The sequence below is a fragment of the Dermacentor silvarum genome, chromosome 11 (genome assembly GCF_013339745.2).
Source record: "Dermacentor silvarum isolate Dsil-2018 chromosome 11, BIME_Dsil_1.4, whole genome shotgun sequence".
NCBI lineage: Eukaryota > Metazoa > Arthropoda > Arachnida > Ixodida > Ixodidae > Dermacentor > Dermacentor silvarum.
In genome coordinates, this window is record NC_051164.1 from 87809014 (window position 1) to 87827852 (window position 18839).

The 18839-nt window shown below is 43.6% G+C and overlaps 1 protein-coding gene across 5 annotated transcripts in view; it reads left to right on the top strand.

Moving 5' to 3' along the window:
* The window catches only part of LOC119432728 (uncharacterized), a 127840-nt gene that overhangs the window by 108317 nt on the left and 684 nt on the right, over nucleotides 1–18839 (top strand). Inside the window, exons 2-7 of one of the 5 annotated variants that reach the window (XM_049658441.1) lie at nucleotides 894–1022; nucleotides 5225–5286; nucleotides 7655–7813; nucleotides 14251–14470; nucleotides 16281–16426; nucleotides 16552–17708. In XM_049658441.1, coding sequence (XP_049514398.1) covers nucleotides 894–1022; nucleotides 5225–5286; nucleotides 7655–7813; nucleotides 14251–14470; nucleotides 16281–16363 — 653 coding nt within the window. In that variant the 3' untranslated portion in view covers nucleotides 16364–16426; nucleotides 16552–17708. Of the gene's footprint in view, nucleotides 1–893; nucleotides 1023–5224; nucleotides 5287–7654; nucleotides 7814–14250; nucleotides 14471–16280; nucleotides 16427–16551; nucleotides 17713–18839 lie in introns of those variants that run through there. The other 4 variants (XM_049658442.1, XM_049658444.1, XM_049658443.1 and 1 more) reach the window with 4 other exon arrangements.

Genomic DNA, 18839 nt, shown 5'->3' on the forward strand with positions numbered 1-18839 from the left:
CTGCTAGGGGTCACTGGCATAAAAATTTGATAAAGTTCTGCAGTTTAACATTCCTATGTAACTCATCAGCTATGAGAGATACAGCAGTGAGGAGCTCCAGATTAATTTGACCACTTGTGGTTCTTTCACATGCACCCAAAACACGGTACTCAAGCATCTTTGCATTATTCCTGCATCAGAATGTAGCCGCAGTGGCTAGGAATTGAGCCTGCTGCTTCTAGCGTAGTGGCAGAACTCTATAGACACTGGGCCATTGCAGAATCACAGTTTGGAAAGCAGTGTTTTAATTGATGGTGTCATTGTTTATGGTTATTGCACAGAAACACATGAATGGCACAATATTTGCAATGTAACGGATTGGACTTTCATTGACTAGATGCAAGTTTCGTAATTGTAAAGCTAGCTTTCCTGCGAGGCAGTTTGCCAAGCTAATGGCAGTGTTTTCATTTCCGCAGTCAGCATGTAGGTGCACAGTTCGCCTGTCTTTGACTATAAAAATGTAGACGTGGCTTTTGTGATGAAACCATGCACAAGAGACAAGTTCCAGCATGTTTGTCTTGTCTGTCTTGTTCTTTTTTTTTTTTTTTGGGGGGGGGGGGGGGGGGGCTTTCGTTGATGGTTCATACCCACTATAGGGGATTGGCCAAGATTTGGATGGAATTAAAAGAAGGCGTTTGGTACTGCAGCGAAAACAACCTAAATATTTGGGGAAGAATGCAAGGTATAAACAATAACATAAAGAACTGCGGCTAGCACTTTGCCTTTACTTGAACCATGATTAGTACTGGCAAATATGCAATGCAGAGAAGCACACTTGCAAATTAGGAAGTGGGTCTGATGCCACTGATAAAGAACCGTATTCTGAACGTTTAGATTCCTTTTGCGTTATGCAGACCCACATGTGTGGGCACCTCGTCGCAAGAGGCTCAAGAGGACTGCTATGCCTTCACAGTGCTTGCCTGTGCATATGCAAGGCAAGAAAGGTTTATCAAAGCAGCAGGCTTCTCCTCAATTTTGTCATGGTATGTTTTTAGCTTGATACAAATATCAATGGTATCCTTCACACTCCCTGAGAATGTTACAGAAGGGAGTTGTATACTTATAATGCTGAATGTACTGTCGACCACAAAAGTTTATGGGACACAGGATCTGCCAAGAAGCTGAATTCTCACGAAGCGTGATCACACAGCCTCAAATTAAATGTTCCAGCATGTAGTAGCCTTTGCCACCTACACAGCGATTCATTAAATTATTGCAGGGAAACCGCATCCCGTAAACTTTAGCGGTTGACTGTACAAAAGCAGAACACAAGGCAAGAGCTGAAAAATTTGCAACAGGTAAGAGAAAAAGGCCACTGTAAAAAAATCACAATGAATATGTTTGCACAGTATGCAATGACACAATAAAGCAGCATAAAGTTTTAGAAACACAGAAGATGGCCTATGCTTAAACATAAGTATACATGAAATCAGTTATAAGCTCTATAGCACAATATTACTACAGTTGAATCTTGATAATATGAGGATGGTTGATCGGAATTTCAGGATAACAATTTTGGGAAAGTCGCAGCCAAAGTACACCAAGTACAATGAGTTCAGTTTTGGGTTGACTCATGCTTTCTACCTAGTTCTACCCAGCCGCGATGCATGATACAAATTTCTGAGCCCCGTGAGACCTCTTAGAGCTGCGCATTCATTCCTCTCAGAGTCAGCGCATGAGGTCTTAGTGTTCCATGATCCTGGCAGAGACCTGCACATTTAAGCAGTTCTCAATTGCTGAAGAAATTAGCACAAAATTTAATATCCTTTGTTTTTTATGCATTTTAGAAGTGTTTAGTTGATGCAGAGTCCATTAATACTTTTTTGGTTGATGCCTTTAAGTAAGTACAGGTCCAGAAAGCAGACTGTACTCAAGTAACCGATTATAATTACTGCATTGAAAATTGTAATTGAATGCAGTGACCAATTACTATCCTGTGAAGGCAATTCAGCAATTAATAAAAAATTATCAGTTGGTCTTATGTTACTTCCCTCCCAACTTATGTTTACATTCCACAAAAACAGTAATTAAAATGAGCTGGCCTGGCTCTTTCGGGGCGTCCTCCACAGCCCTTCACATATTCTTTATCTTCCCTAATTGCTTTTTCACTATTTTCGTCAGTCTGCTTCCCTGAATTTTTCATTTTTTTGTGAAGGCAACAGCAGAGACACTAGAAATTTGCTTAGTGTGCACGCTTGAGAGAAGGGAGGTGTTGTAACATACAAACATTGTGCAGTGGTGACTCAATGATGCGTTGCTCAAGCCCGAGTCCTCTATGAAGTGCATTGCTTCAGTGTTGCTGGGGCTAGGGGAAGGCGCTCACAGTAGTACCAGTGAAAAAAATTTAAAATTTGTTCATAGGTGATTTCTTTGCATGAACGTCTAAATTGGCCATCGTTATCAACCCACACATTCTCCATTTCTCTCTCTTTTCCTAGCTCTCAAGTGCTTAAGTCTGTGTCCCTTGTTACAGCTCATTTCGTCACTAAGGTAGCTTTTTACATGTTATTGGTTACTGAAAAAGTAATTGAATTACAGTTAGTGTTACCAAGTAAACAAAGTAATTGTTGAATCACAAGATCACCATAAATGTAATTGATTTACAAGTAATTATTTAAATGTAATTTCTTACATAGAACTCTGCTAGAAAGCCACCAATGACTTCTTCAAGCAAAAGTAATCACCATAAACAAGAATATCTTGCATGCTTTTTGGCACTGTGATTCTGGTTTGTTACAAACCATGCGAATCTCAGATGATGTGAATATTGTTTTAAAGGGACACTAAAGGCAAATATTAATTCCTGCTAAAGTGATAGATAAGTGGTCAAGAATGTCTAAGGCGGCAATATTATCGCAAACACAGCTTTAGTGATCAATAAATTGAGGCAAATGCAGGACACCATTAGAGACTCCCCTGGGGCTTTCAAGTACTAGCCCGGTGATGAAGGCATTCCTCATTATAATTCTCTCACCAGTACTCAACCATTCGTAATAAAAAGACGATTGTATTGTGTTATAAGACAAAAGAAAAAGCTACTCGCCCAGTTCTGTTCATTTTTTGGAAAAAAGAACTCATTGACATTATCCTTGATAATGATGCAGGCGTGTAACTGAAACAATGACGCAGGCATGAAAGGTTTCGTTTTCCCCACTCTGCGCCTCCTGTGCTTCCGCGCTTCAGTAGTTTCGCTATCGCATAGTGCTGCGCTGGTTTTGCTGGCTCGCGAAACTCGCACAAACTGAAAGCAGAGAATGCCATGTCCATGTGATGTGGTGGGATTCTCGAATGGTCCACGTCACTTGACCAAGAGCAGCGGCAGCGGCGAATCCGATGCTCTGTCATGGCTTGGTTTCTCCATGGCCGCGCTTTTCCGTTTTGCACAGGAAACCATAGCTCCATCTGTCGGGCGCTGTTTTACTCACCATTAGCAGTAAAGGGCGGTGATGGCGTATGCAACGTCACCGCTCCCTGCTAGGGGCTGGGCAATTTGAATTGCGCTAAAGGTATGGTGGTCCCTTCAGACTCAATTTTCTCGTAAACAAAATTTTTTCTTGACACAAAACAAGCGCTCTGAGGTCGAATGGTCTTTCAACCGTCCACATTGACTTAGTATTTGCCTTTAGTGTCCCTTTAAGGTCCAGAGTAATTTGTATCACCAAGATTTTACTGCATAATGCGAACACAACATCTAGCAAACAAAAGAAGCATGCACATGTACAGAAAATTACTTTCTATTTGTGCACTTAAAAGATATATTGCCTGTGATTGTGACGATGGAGGTTGGCAATTGGTAATACTAAGCATTCATTGCTAGTTGATATGGTTTAGCAGAGGTATTGAAAACAACAAAAAACACAGACCAACACATCTCTGCTTCATCTTCGCTATTATCCACTAGTTTTAATCATAACCTTTTGGACCAGGCTTATGGAGTGTCTGGCCTCCATGAGTATTGTCTTGAGAAAGCTTGAGCTTGTGCACTGGTAACACTTGAAACTGGTAACACTTGAAAGCAGGCATCGATTGCACAGGCTACTCAAGGAGAATTTGTGAGGATTTTTAGAAGTTGAAACAGCTTAATTCTACTTGGTCTTGTTTCAGTTTTCATTTTGCTTATCTTGTATTTTTTGTGCACTCTGTTTACCAATGTTTGGGAGGGCAGACCCTCTCAAGTTGCCCTCTTGCCTGAAGATACCCAGTGTCCTGATGCTGAACTAAAATCTATTGATTGATTGATAGTCATCCCATTTGCCTGCATTTGCCTGCAATTAAAGTTCACAGCAGCATAACTGCATTTTCATGACGGGATACTTGGCTGCTTGTCTATGAAATACATAGTGCAAATGTGATGTGCGAGAAGGGTTTTTGATTGCCTTAGGACCTCTGAGTGAGGCCACCGAAACAGCTTTTGCAATTGATGTACAGTTGACGTTCGGTAATTCAATCTTGATCAGAGCAGAAGGATCTGTCTAATTATGTGGCAGATTGGAATAAAAGGAAAGATAAGAAGATGTCCTAATTCACTGTCTCATTGTTGTTTGCCCAATAAATCCACGGTATGGTAATCAGTGTCCATCTGCACTTAGAAACAAAAACATCCGAATGAAGTAGGCCGGTAATGTGCTATACCCACAGAATGAAGCATATCAATTTAGGGCGAATTAGTATGCATGATTTTCTTTCTCTCGTCTCAAGTTTGTGTTACATCAGCATAATTTTGGCTCTTACGCTTAGATCTGAGTTCCTATACCACTTTTAGTGAACAGACACATAGCGATGTGGCATAGCACTCTCGAGTAACTTCACTTATTCAGTGTTTTATTAAAAAAATTCCCTGTTGCGTGTTATTCCGCAAGTATAGTACTCCCAGCATTACATTCCTCCACATTTTTCTCTCACTGACTTTTCATCTGCCACCAGGTGCAAGTCCATGTGCATATGTCAGCCAAGATCGAATTATCTGATGTATGTCATTTTCGTGGTCAACATAATAAAAGGCACAGCCCATAGAAATCTATTACTGTTGACAGGGGCTTTTGTGTGTAGATTGAATTAAGGGAAAAAATTTCATTTGATTGGGTTTTAGTTAATGGAAGTGCGCTCAGTTCAGTTGTGATTGGTCGTAGTGTTTTTCTCTGTGAAAATTCAGTGCGGTGCCACTTGTCTGCCTCAATTTCTGCAGCTTGCCCACCAACACCAGCACTACCATGTCAAGGAAAAGGCACACTTGGAAAGTTCAGCCAAGTAAGGGCTCATTGTCACCATTTGACTGTAGGGAATTACAAACTTGCCTTTCAGAGTGCTCACTAGAAAGAAAGAAAAAAAGAAACGTTGGCAGATCTTCGTGATGCCTCTGGCTCTCAACTCATTTACTGTGACAACATGCTCTAGCAGCAGACACCACTTTCTTTTCAAGAACAACTATACATCAATTTCAATTTATTGGTTTCAAATGTGGTACAGTGGATGGTAACAAATATACGAAAACAGGTCCCAGAAGGAAGCACTGTATTGATACCTCTCGTTATAATGACTCTTAAAACATAATTAGAATAGCAGCTGAACAGAGTGGTGAAGTACCGAATTATCATTAAGAGCACGAAAAAGCAAATAGTGAATTCAAAAAGCACCGAGAACTACAAAATGTTGAGAGGGACCAGAGAACAGTAATTTGTAATATGAATTACAAGATCTGCATTTTTAGCAGTCATTTGAAACTTGTTAAGCATGTGGCAGTTTTAATTATAAGCTGGGGAGTCATTCCGAAATTTTATGGCTGAGAATTGGGAATGTTTGCTTCCCATATTATGGTGCGAGCCCTTGGAAGAAGGAAGATTATTTCGACTGGCAAATCTAGATGTATTAGAATGAATAATCTGCACAGTTTCTACTATAATTAAAACATTACTATCATGTCCTTGCAGTGCACACAACTTCATATTTGACCTTTAAAGTGTTGCCTCTTGTAGCCTCCAGAATGCATGCACAATTTAAACAGCACTGCTCCCAGAGTCTGCATGGCTCGCGAAACCCTGTGTGATTTACCAAGCACCAAAGCTGTGCGGTAGCATAGTGGTTAGCACCATAGAGTTCCCTATAAAAATCACTAGATTTGTTATAGGAAACTCTAGAACTTTGTAATAGAAATTGTGCTAGCTGAGAAAGAAAGGATGACTAGGCAGGGCATTGCAATCAGCTTTTTTTTTTTTTTTCTAATAGGAAACATTCAGTTGAGGTGGGATAGGGAAAATAAGCACTGCACTGTTTATGCTAACCTCCATTTATGTAAGGATGAGAGATTTTGTCTTTTGTGCCAACTGGACATGATTTGTCATGCTCTGCGAGAGTTATGTGGCACCTTAGGACTTATGCCCTGCCCTTCAAAACAGTAGCAGGCCTTGAATTTATCGTTCTGATACATCTCAGAAATTTAACTTCTTGGAAAGCTTTAAACAAGGTTCACTCAATGAATAGGAAGTGTTTTCCTTTTTAATGCGATAGCGTTAAGGGCCCTGTGTCACAAAAAATCCGGCGTCAGTGACCGGCGTCGGCGTGCGATGTCGGTTTGGTGGCAAAGAAAATCATCCCCAACTACCCCAACCACCTCGACCGTGCAGGCCCTCCACGTGATGCAGGTTTTGATGAACAAAAATTGAATTTCTCACAGTGAAATCTGTCAGAAAAATGGTAAAGTACGACTTTACCATTCGGCGTCGGATTCACCATCGGATTGTTTACCATTCGGCGTCGGATTGTAATTTGAATACACGAGAAAACATAATTCTGCCACGAGGAAACTCAAACACAAACCCCTTTTCCAGCATTTTGACCAGACCTACAGCCGCGCGCTCGCGTACTTGCGAAAATGATATCCAGATGGCGCTCGCATCCATGGCAGGTAAAATTGGGACTTCGCCTGCTAATGCACTTTGGACACGCGCGCGCGTCAGGGCAATAGCAAACAATTAATAAAATAATAAAAAAAGGTGCTAGGACCTTCATATTTTAATACAAGACCACATATATTGCCCCTGGAAAAACGTCTTCCCAGCAATGCATTTGTGTTTAAAAGTGGAGCCGACGTTAAGGGGATCGGTGTAAGGCTTGGTCTTTGTAAGCTGGCTTTTCCACATTCAGTGTTGCAGTGAATGAAGCCTACTTGCCGGATGCGAACGATGCGATGCGAACGGGTCCCGATAACGCTATCACGTTCTACTCTTAAAGGCTAAGCTTAAGCGTCCTCCAATTTTTGTGTTTTTCCACTCCTATGGAAATTGTAATCTTCTACACCCCTGCCTGTACAGAGGAGCATCTCAGCAGTCATATGAATGCCGGAAAAGATCTTTGCCTTGCAATAAAGAGCTTCTCGCTCTCTCTCTCTCTCAAATAAGGTCCTATCCAACATTTCTTTGGAAAAAGATTCATATTATTCCTTGGAAGGCATTGCACTTATGTCAGTGTTTTGCTCAGCTTCAAGTAAAGACGGTTTAGGGCCTCATTGAGAGTGCACTCAGCGTACCAGTGAGTTATACTACCATATACAGTTTTATAGAAGATTACCCCTTCCCCTAAAACTACTGCTGCTTTATTTATTTATTTGCACCTTATGCAGGCACAAGAAAATGGAGACAGAGATGGTCTGGAACGTGTCCTTCCTGATAGAGGTGTTGCTGCTGGCATCACAGTACATGAGGACGAGGCCATGGAGGTTCTTCTTCAGCTTAAAGCAGTGTGTAACACAGGAAAAAACCTACGAAAGAAATGTGTTCAGGTGAAAACCTAATTTTTGATCCCTTGAAAGCTTTCTGACGTACAAGCTGTCTCATACCCATGTCCCACGGGCACCAATAATAAACTGCACTTGATGCTACAGGGTTGTAAAAGAATTATGGAGTTTTACATGCCAAACCCACGATCTGATTATGAGGCACGCCGTAGTGCGGCACTCCGTAAAATTTGGGCCACCTGGGGTTCTCCAACTTGCACCATGGCCGGGATTTGATCCTGCGACCTCGTGCTCAAATCCTGGCCACGGCAGGCGCATTTCGATGGGGGCGGAATGAGCAAACACTCGTGTACTTAGATTTAGGTACACGTTGAAGAACCCCAGGTGGTCCAAATTTTCTGAAGTCGTCCACTACGCCGTGCCTTATAATCAGATCGTGGTTTTGGCATAATTTTTTTACAACCCTGTAACATCAAGTGCATCTTCCTTCTTCTGGGATAGTTTAATGGAGCTTTTGGCGAAGTGAGTTCGGTGATCTTCCTTGACAAATGAAAAGGGTAATCTTGTTGCCACAGTGCTTGAGATACAACTGAAAAATAAATTTTTGTTTGTGTTAAATTTACTCTTGTTCGTAAACATGATATTGGTGTAATGACATATAGAACAGTTCAGGCACTGCTCGGTCATATTTATGCTTGCTGCTGCCCACAACTCGATTGTAAACAGAAGTGTCTTATATCTCTTGTTCACTGCAACGTTTCCTGCGCCTGTCTTGTCGTGGTCGTGCCCCACCGTGCTTCACAACTGTGCGCAGAGTGGGTAGTCTAGGAATTATGCTGACTTTTCAGCAAAGAAGGCTCGCAAAATTGTCTGGCGCAAAATGTTGGTGTCAGGACGCACAACTTTAAGAAAGAACTGAAAAAATCAGTAGCCGTGTAATGTCGTACACAAAAACATGGCTAAGCATATGGTTGCCAGCATTGCTGTCAGCATAGCTATGTTTGTCAGGTGCACTTTCCATTTTAGAGAAGTAGTGAAGTTTTCGCGTAACATTTCTAGAACAGTTCTTTTTTAACAGCGTTAGGTAAAATAGTTCTAGGTATACTTAATTAAAGGTTAAATTTTTTTGTGCTTGCACATTCTGAACAGTGCCTGATGTGCAGCTTTTGTTAAAAATTTACCGTATTTATTTGAGTATATGGCGAAGTTTCGTTCCAGAATCCTTAACCTCGAAGTCACCCTCCACGCTATAGTGAAGATGATAGGTTCAGTTACTATTTCAGTATGGCAGCAGCAGTGCCACATTTCTGGCGATCCAGGTTTTAGACGACAGGCCAAGTTGTGGCAATAAATAAGCCTTGTCAGGTCAGGTAGTATAATAGTTTTGTGCATATAACCTGAACCGAGAATTTGAAAAATTTAACCATAAATGTAGGGGGGCTAGAGTTGGGAGGTGTGAAAACTTGCGGCGCCAAGCTTGTGGGCATGCACGATCCCACCGCAGTGGGATCGCGCTTTAAGTAATAGCGCTGGCAGTAGTTAAGGCATAAACACGCTTAAATGGGTTCAAATCGCTTACCTTGCATCAAAATGTGTTTCACAGACAGCTTAAATCTCCTGTAAAGGTATGTCGGCCCTTGGGATAGCCCGCTCCCAAGCTGCTAATTTGTCTTTGCATGCCGGCGCACGGAAAAGTGACACTTTTTCCGTGCACAATTTGTAGCTTGAATTACATCCTGGCACAAAACACTGTCGCTGAGTTCTTTTCATTTTAGTTGACGCCATTCTTGATGAGGCACACTAACACAAGGGAACTTGTAAAGCCATGTGGAACGCCACCAAAACTGTGAATTAACTGCGGCAAACATGCCATCTCCACGCCTTGTTCACCGCGCCCTATCTCGTCCTAGCGGAGGGATCGCATAAGGCGACACTTCTGAGCAAGGTAAACACTCTGTGCTCTTCACACCTCCCAATTCTAGCCACCCTAGCAAAGGCAAGGTGTGGGCTATATGCGAATTTTGCCTTTGGTGTGGCTTCACGGCAGCGTGAACTGCGCTGCCGTGAAGCCACACCAAAAAGCAAAATTTGCGCTGTTGTGAAGTTGCACCTCAAGGTGAAATTCGTATATATAAGCTGCACCAATTATTTCGGGGGCTTCCAATTATTTGGTCTTTAGGGCACTCCCTGCTGAGTCTGAATAATCCGTTGGCTACTCTGTCTCCTTATATTAGTGTGCATACTTAAGTTCTTTTTCTCAGGTCCCCCAACTGGGCACCCTTGCCTTATAATCGTGACCGCCTTATCATCAAATAAATATGTTATTATTGACCAGAACTCCTTTAAGGTCGAACTTCTTTAGGAAGCCTCATGCTCCATTATCTTAAGAGATAATAAGGCTGCCCTTGTAACACAGGTACCGTCAGCTTTCATAAGCATCCATGCAAGTGTGGCTGTACAGTACTCAGTGATTCAAACAATCTGCCCACATGGTGGCCTGAGCTTGTTGCACCACCGGTGGCTGCTGGGGACACCGAGCTGGTGCATTGTGGTATAGGATGAAAACGGGGGACTTTGTGGTGCGCTGTGACTGCATTTGGTCCCGTAGGGACTATCCAGCGCTTAACCGTGGTGCGAAAAGTGCCATGTGCCGTGTGGTTTGGTTTTCTGTTCCTTCACAAGTTACAATCAAAGGTGATCGTGACTTGTGAATTGTAATTTCAGAGTGATTTCTCTGAAGATATGTCCAGTCTGCCTCTCGCTGCACACAATCCATCGTCAATCATAGGGTAATGAAGCAAAACCAAAGAAAATCATGCACCAGTGGTTAAACCAACCAACACAGACTGTTCAAAAGGCATTCAAGAACAACACAAGCACCTCAATTTTTTCCTCTGTACTTTGTTTCATACTTGGCAAGCAACTCTGCGGATGCTATGCAGGTAGCGGGGTCATTGAAGTCTTACTATGTGTGTTTCGCAGTATGTCGTGGTGTCTTGCGGTGAGCAAGCGAGACACTAAGACGAGGCAGCCACTTGTACAAACAAAAAGCTCCCCCTAGTTTAATCCCAGACACTTATATAACACCTGCTAGCAGATAACACACAGCGGCCGCCATCAAAGCCTTGTCAGCGAGGATGTGCACATATTTGACAGTGCGCTCTGAATGACACCACATCTCTTCTTTCTTGCACAGGAAAACAGCATACAAAAAGGACATATAAGAAATTCAACACATAGAAATGTGGGTTGTAAATGTGAAGGCATAGTAACGTCAGGAGTAGCCTTATCGCTCTGGCAGCTTCACTAACTGACCATAGCGACTTAGATAAGCACTCGGTATTCCGCTAGCCACCATTGCAGCTGCTGCAGAATTGGGTGCCTCGGTCCCTGTTTTTGACATGGTTTCGCTAGGGTGGTCTAATACTCCCCCAGGTTCTTCGAGGAACTACTAAAAGGAGTTATTGTCCTCCTCTTTGGTGCTAATGCTCAGCGTTTCCTTTCAATCTGTCTTTCTTTCTTTGTTATGAGCGTGGCCGACCGGCTGAACTTACGGCAGTAGTGCGGACTTTAGTCTTTCACTCACACCAAGTCTCCCAGCCACAATGCTGGTAGATGCTGGACAGCATGGTGGCTGTCGTTGTTGTTGCGTTGAAGAGATTCATCTTTCTCATTCAAGACCTTAAAAGAGCTTGTCCTGGAAGGCATCAGTTTTCTTGGGTGCAATGGCAGGGTGGGGAAGTGTCTGCCCAACAATAGTTCCAAAGGGATTTTTCCTGAAGGACCTGGGATGTTCCTGTAAGCCAGAAGGGCTAGGTATGGATCTGTGGAGTTTTCCAGCAGCTGTTTTACAGTCTGAACCACGTGCTCGGCTTCACCATTGGGTTGCGGGTATCTGGGGCTGGAGGAAGTGATATGGCGAAACAGGTAACTTTGTGACAACGACCTAAATTCCTTATCCGTGAATCAGCTGCCATGGTCTGTAACCAGAATTTCTGTGATGCTGTACCTGGCAAAAATGCTCTTGAGCTCGGTAACGACAGTGGTCAATCAGTCAAGGAGAAAAGAGCAACTTCAGAAAAACTAGAAAAATAGTCGACCACCAGGAGAAACTCTTCATCTTGTGGCAATCCTTGTGTCCCTTGACAGTTGCACGCATGGCAAACTTTGCATCTGGCGCAAGCACCAGCAGGTTTGGAGGAGAGGGGAAACCTTCCTTTCGTGGGCGGCACGCTGCAACCGTAAGTGCTATCAGCACCACCATGGGAGATCCCTCCAACATTGCCTGAGTCTCTGGTACCCATCAAGCGGCGAGTGCATAAGGCTCAGCCGCTGCTCCCATTTCCCCGTATGTGGTTCCGCGTTTCTGCCGTGGCAATTGCCACGGCTGCCAGTACCCCAGCTAGTAAGTCGAAAGCCCCTCTATTCCCAATGTATTATGCTCGTTGAGGGAACCCTCAGTGATGTGAACTATAGCTAGCTGGCCTGCTCAAAGTGTTAGTTTCAAGCATAATATAAATGGCTTCCGAGTGTACACGTGGTTGTTGTCCATTGTTTCCTTGAGCTTGTACTGGACCGCGGTTGATGGGCAGGCGTGCGCCACGTGCGGCATGCCGAGGCATAGCGCCACTGACACTTTCCCCTTATCCCTACAACCTCTGACATGAAAAATGTCAGCTTAAGATTTTGCCATGGTAAAGAATCATCGGTTGGAAGGGATAATCGGTTCTGCTCTTTGTATATATGCAGTTTGTCGCACTCTAGGGAGTTGTTGACCTAGCCTGCAACTTTCGAACTCAGCCCAAGCCACCAAACAGATTCGTGAGCTTTGGCTCAACACTTCACCACTCCTTGGTGTTTTTGTGTAAGGATGCCAACATCTTATGTCTGAGTTATTGATGAATGACAAGGTGAAATCCATGTAAGAGCACACTGTTACAAATGGTAAGGTTGGCTCTTTCTGCTCAATATGGCTGTAGCAATGGGCTAACAGCAGCGCGAGACCATTTCTTATGACAATGCCTAAATATTTGCTGGCAAACATGGTCACTACTTTGCGCCGTCCTTACTTTGTCAAGGTGTACTGAGATTCATATTTTCTTAACGAATCCACTAACAAAACTAGGTATGTCATAGGTCCCAAATGTGCCCTTGGTGTCGTGATGATTTGATGATTTGCTTCCCTGGAGCATAAAAAATAGAACAAGTGAAGCACATAAGCCTCAACAAAGACTGCTGTACTCTGAGCGGCAAGTAATCAATGGGTGACTTTCCCAAAAGAGGAACTAAAGGCCAGGATCAGTTTGAAGTGAAACTCCAATCCCTTTAGGTGGCTTTCTAACCTTTCGACTGCGCAAGTCATTGGAAGAGCCTCTTTGATTTGCGTGTAATGTTGCTCGGTGGACATCAAAGATCATTAAAGAAAAGCAACGAGATGTCTCTGTCCATCTTTCTGAACCTGCAACAAAACTGCACCGATGTGAAACGATGACGCGTATGCCGATAAGACAGTAGGAAACTTTGGATCAAACTTTGCAACGCATTCAGGTGAGCAGATAAGATCCTTTTAGTGATGCAAATGACTGCTATTGTTCAGGGCCTCAGTACCATTCAATAGTTTTTGGCGAAGCTGCTGTAGCGGTGCAGACCATTCAGAAATATTTTGACAAACCTTGCTAAGTAATTGATCATGCCTAAAAACGGATGAATGTCTGCTATCGACAAGAGCGTTGTCATCTCTTTGATTGCTTGCACCTTTCTCGAGTCAGGCCGGATTCCCGAGGCATTAACAATGTAGTCTTAAGGGTTCCTTGCTGATACAAAAAGAACAGTGCAGTTGTTCTTCATCTGTGAATTCTTCTATGGAATAACTGCTTTATTTATTACTGCAACTTGTGGCTGTAAGGTTACATCCAATCGAATGGTATTTGTGCACCTTTGTGCTCCCAGTACGTGACCTACGATGTTTTGGTTGCAAGCGCTAGTGGTGTGCAGTGGCCCCTGGTGGCAGAAACCTGTCACTTCGGTCGTTTGTTGGTAATTAGACTCAGATTCGTGACGTTTTTCATGTAATAATTACGTTGTATTTTGCTGCAAAAAAGTGTGATACAATGTTACATTGAATTACGTGACCCATTACATCTTTCCTTCTTGTGTGATGCACTTTGTAAATATTTTCTCGTCGTGAATGCAAACAGTCAGAGCTGTCTCTCTAGCCTTCGTAGCATAGCCTGCTATATATATATACATGAAAGAGAGTATCGGCAAAAGGATCTCCCTTCTTCTATCGTTCTGCTCCGTCTTTGCCCACTGGTGCTTCAGCTGTTTTGACGAAATCTTTTAACGACAATACAAGTCCGATGAAGGCTAGTATATTCTCTGTGCTGTGAGGCTCATTTAGTGCAGTCATTGCTTCCCAATCTCCAACTTTCTTAAATCCGTGCTTTGTTTTTTTTTTGTTTGTTTTAAAACAATCCATCCAGAAAAGCTCAAGTGTGGCAGAGCTATGCAGTCATCCTGCAAAAAGACGCAAGAAAAGTGATCTGGACCACCTAGCTAACACTGTTGCACGGAACTGCCACAAGCGAGCAGCTTTCGTGGTAAGGGCAGCATCAGACCAGATGTCCAAGTTTTCCTCCAGGACGCATGTTCCCAGACGCAACACAAAAGCGGTGCAGACTTATATCAAGGCTCCATCTGTCGGTGAGAGAAATTTGCTGTTGTATGTGACTGCCATCGAATTTTCAATCAGCGCTGTTGTGTGTGTGTGACTATCACTTTCTGTTCTCTTTGGCTTTATGTATTCATTCCCTGGATCCCCACTGTAGGATAGCCACCCATGTGCAACCTTGTTAATCACTGAGCCTTTGCTTCCTTCTCTCTCTCTCTCTGTCTTCTTGCTGTTGTGCGGCACATTGAAGCTTTTTGTGACTCGGCAACCAGTTTACTTAGATAGCTAAGCAAGAATTTTCGGTAGGCGGGACCCACAAGGCAATACACTGAGGCAGACAGCGTCAAGCCATCTAATCACCACAATTTCATCTCTACGCACTGCATTCACATCCCAAGTCACGGGGTTCTCAATCTTGCGAGATGCATTTAGGGTCACATACATAGTATGCAGCTTCCCCTGATCAGTAGAGCTTCACAACAAAATTACTAGAGGGCGCTAGTGCCCACATGTGCCACAGGTACAGGACTTCAAGCATGAGAAAGATGAGTAGTACATGGACTTGTCTACACTTTGTCCCTTTGGCTTTGAACAGCCTACTGGGTTGGTTTAAGCTTATATTAAACCCTTAGATTTCATGATCATCATCATCAGCCTATTTTTATGTCCACTGCAGGACGAAGGCCTGTCCCTGCGATCTCCAGTTGCCCCTGCCTTGCGCTATCCGATTACAGCTTGCGCCTGCGAATTTCCTAACTTCACCCCACCTAGTTTTCTGCCATCCTCGACTGTGCTTCCCTTCTCTTGGTATCCATGCTGTAACTCTAATGGTCCACCGGTTATTCATCCTACACACATTACATTGCCTGCCCAGCCCCATTATTTTCTCTTAATGTTGGCTGTTCCCGTTTGCTCTCTGATCCACACCGCTCTCTTCCTGTCCCTTAACGTTAGGCCTAACATTTTCCGTTCCATCGCTCTTTGTGCGGTCTTTACCTTTTTCTCGAGCTTCTTTGTTAACCTCCAGATTTACTGGATTTACTGCATGGCAATTACTAGCCTAATTTATCGTCTAGTTTCTACCATCGTGTTGTTTTTGGGGCAGTAACACATCAGAAAGAACGCTTTGGAATGTCTAAAGCAGTAATTCATGGCTAGTGTCACTGCTCGAAAGCCATCTCGAACCAGCATCACGATCAGAAGTGTCAAGAAGTGTCAGATCAGAAGTGTCAGCTAAAGAATCAATTAACAGAATAAAACAGATGTCAGCGTAAAATGTTTGGCTTCCTGAAAGTACAAGAGTGTTTTTGCATTCTGCTGCCATCGTAATGCAGCTGCTGTATGGGATCAAACCCTCAACCTCGAGCTCAGCAGTGCAATGCCACAGCCACTAAGCTGCCATGGTGGGTGTAAGATGAAACTCCAAGGTAATGAAAATTAATTAATTAATTAATTAATTAATTGATTAATTGATTAATTAATTGATTGATTAATCAGTAAATAAATTATTAAATAATTTAATTGCATGCATGTGAGTTAGGCTTTCTCATTTGTGTCAATTCCAGGCTGTGGCAGACACATCCTGATTGAAGTGCAATGCCACCTTGTAGGATGAAACTCCGAAGTAATCAGAATTGATTTGGAACTCCTCACCATGGATTTTCATAGCCTACTGTGCAACTTTAGGACATCAATCAATCAATAAATAAATCATTCAATCAATCGATCAATCAATCAAATGTATATGTGTAAGCTGGGATTTCAGTTGTCTCAATTCATTTACTTGTGCTTATCACTAAGGTGCAAATAATTTACAGGCGCCCTGTTCATTTACCTCTGCAGGGGTCCAGGCCAATCCATCAGTACAGCACAGCCATGTCCAGACTGATCACAGGCCGCTTTTGCGTGTGGCAGGCATCACATAAGCCACGGTATTCCCAGTCCACAGTGAAATCTCGTAGTGTTGCTTCAGTTCTTGATGTATACAGGTAGGCACCATCAGTGATTCCTGTACAGAATATACTTTACTTATACTGATACTTGTACAGAATGTACAAATCTTTTTCAAATTGTTATGAACACAATTTATGTTGTCCTGTTTTTTTCTTTTCAGGGCAGATTACTTCAAGAAGAGCTCATACTGCTTTGGAGAATACACAGGAGGGTGATGTGTAAGGAATTACTCGTCTGTTCGGTCTCACTAATCTGGATAATTTACTATTCTTGACATGGTTGCAATAGCTTGGCAAAAAATTGTTACATGAAAGATAAATATGTGTGAAGAGCATAGATTTCCATGCTCACAAGATGCAGATTGAATGGCAGGCAGAATAGAACATCGTTAAGAATTTCCCGCAAGCAAGCCAGTGCGTGGAGATGCTTGGAGTGTTTTCTGAACATTGACGGTCTCTCGTCAGTCTTCACCTCGTGCGCCATCAATGTGCGACGTGTGCTTGCAGTGTTCTTCATCACACCAGCATTGTCAGACATTTTGTAGCTGACACTGCGCTTTTATTTTTATCCAGCAGGAGTTGCCTTAAGTGCTGCATCGCACCAAGATGTCGCACTCGCGTATACTTTTTACACCGTCTGAAAAGTCCAAGCACAACGCTGAACCTTGCTATTGCTGTCAATGATTCGCCCTTCGGGCGAAACTGCCACTCCGTTAAATAAAACAATCGGTAAGCTTTTCTGACAGCTGGATTCGAACAGAGCACAGAAGCCTGATACTGTAACCATTACGCCACGCTCACTTTTCCCCCACAACGGCGTGCCTCATAATCACATCGTAGTTTTGGCATGTAAAACCCTAGAAATTATTTAAAGTAAATTAACACGTATCATACATCAAAATGTGGGCTGATCCCGAAAATAGTGCAGTCTAAGAATGTAAGTCGATCCCAAACATAGTACAGTCTCAAAATGTGTGCCGATCCCGAAGAGAGTGCAGTAAAAAAATTTAAGAGTCCATCGCTCTTCCCCTCATGTGAGCGGTGATGCGATGTAGTGCCGGGTGCTGTGACTGTGACTTTTCTCTCTCTCTCCTTATCTCTTGTCTCCGTCTATCACCTTTCATTCTCTTTACGTATTTCCGAAGCACAGGATAGCTAGTCAGTATTTACACAGGCTAACCTCCCTGTCTTTCACTTCCTTTTTAACCCTTTCACTGCCGGGTTTTTTTCTGACTGCTCTTCACCCCCTGCGGGGTATTTTTTTCATGTTGGCTCAGTGTAAATTTCATGCTAGTAATGTACCATGATACTCCACAGGACATGTTAAGATAGCATGCTAAGATAGCATCAGCAGTTCTTGAATTTCTTCGTTCGTCGAAGCGTGGACGCACGTGGCACACTGACTCGCCATGGCTGCTGCACTCTGCCGAGATGAAGCTATGCGGTTGTAAACACGTGCACTCCATCTGTTGTCTAAAATTTAATTTACAAGTTCTATGTGTTTAGGTGACCTCTCCATAGATGGCGGGACATGAACGAAATTTTTTTTTTGCACGAGTTCTCTCGGGAGTGGCAGGGAGTGAGTTTAAAAAGCAACACGGGTATACTTGGGAGTAGCAGGAGGTGCACGTGGCTGGTCTCACGAGTTATCTCAGTAGTGGCAGTTAAAGGGTTAACAGCAGAGCTGTTTAAGCTCTTGGTTGCGCCGTGTAGTGCGAACAAAAACTGCTCCTGGCGGTGACATCACCGCGCGTTGCCTAGCAACCACCTCGCGGAGCGGCGTGTGCTTTGCTTCCTCTCCGTGCCAACATCCCATGTTGCCTTGACATGGGATGTTAAGGAGAGAGAAGGAGAGCATGCGCGCAGCGGGTGCTATGCTTGGAAGAGAGACAGAGAAAATGAGAGAGAGAGAAAGAAATTGTAGCAGCACCAACGAGGCAACGCACAGAGCTGCTGCCGATGCCGTCAGCGTTTCCCCGTCTCCCTGCATTCGTGCCGAACGCGCGTGCGGCGGCTCGGCAGGTTTCGACAAGCCACTCCCTGGCAAGTGTAGAGGTGCAGCTTGGCCGTGACGTCACCGGGAGATAAAAGCTCGGAGTCACCGTGACGTCACCGGGAGATAAAAGCTCGGAGTCGCCGTGACGGCGGCAGAACTCTCTTTGGCTCTGTGGCGATTACATGTAGCCTTGACATGGGATGACCAAAGAAGATCCGGACACCCAAAGAAGAAGCCGCTCATCTTGAAGCCTGTCGCGCGGCTAAGCGAGAATCTGCGCGTTGGTGGCGAGCCGATTCGAAATACCATGCCTAGCAGCACTTAGAATTTCCTAGCAAAACTTAGCCAAGCCTAGTAAAACCTGGAAGAAGCTTGGTCGATCACCAGCTCCGCTGTTTACTCCAGGCTTGCATCACTAGTGCAAGCTGCCCACATTTTTTTTTTCTTTCTTCC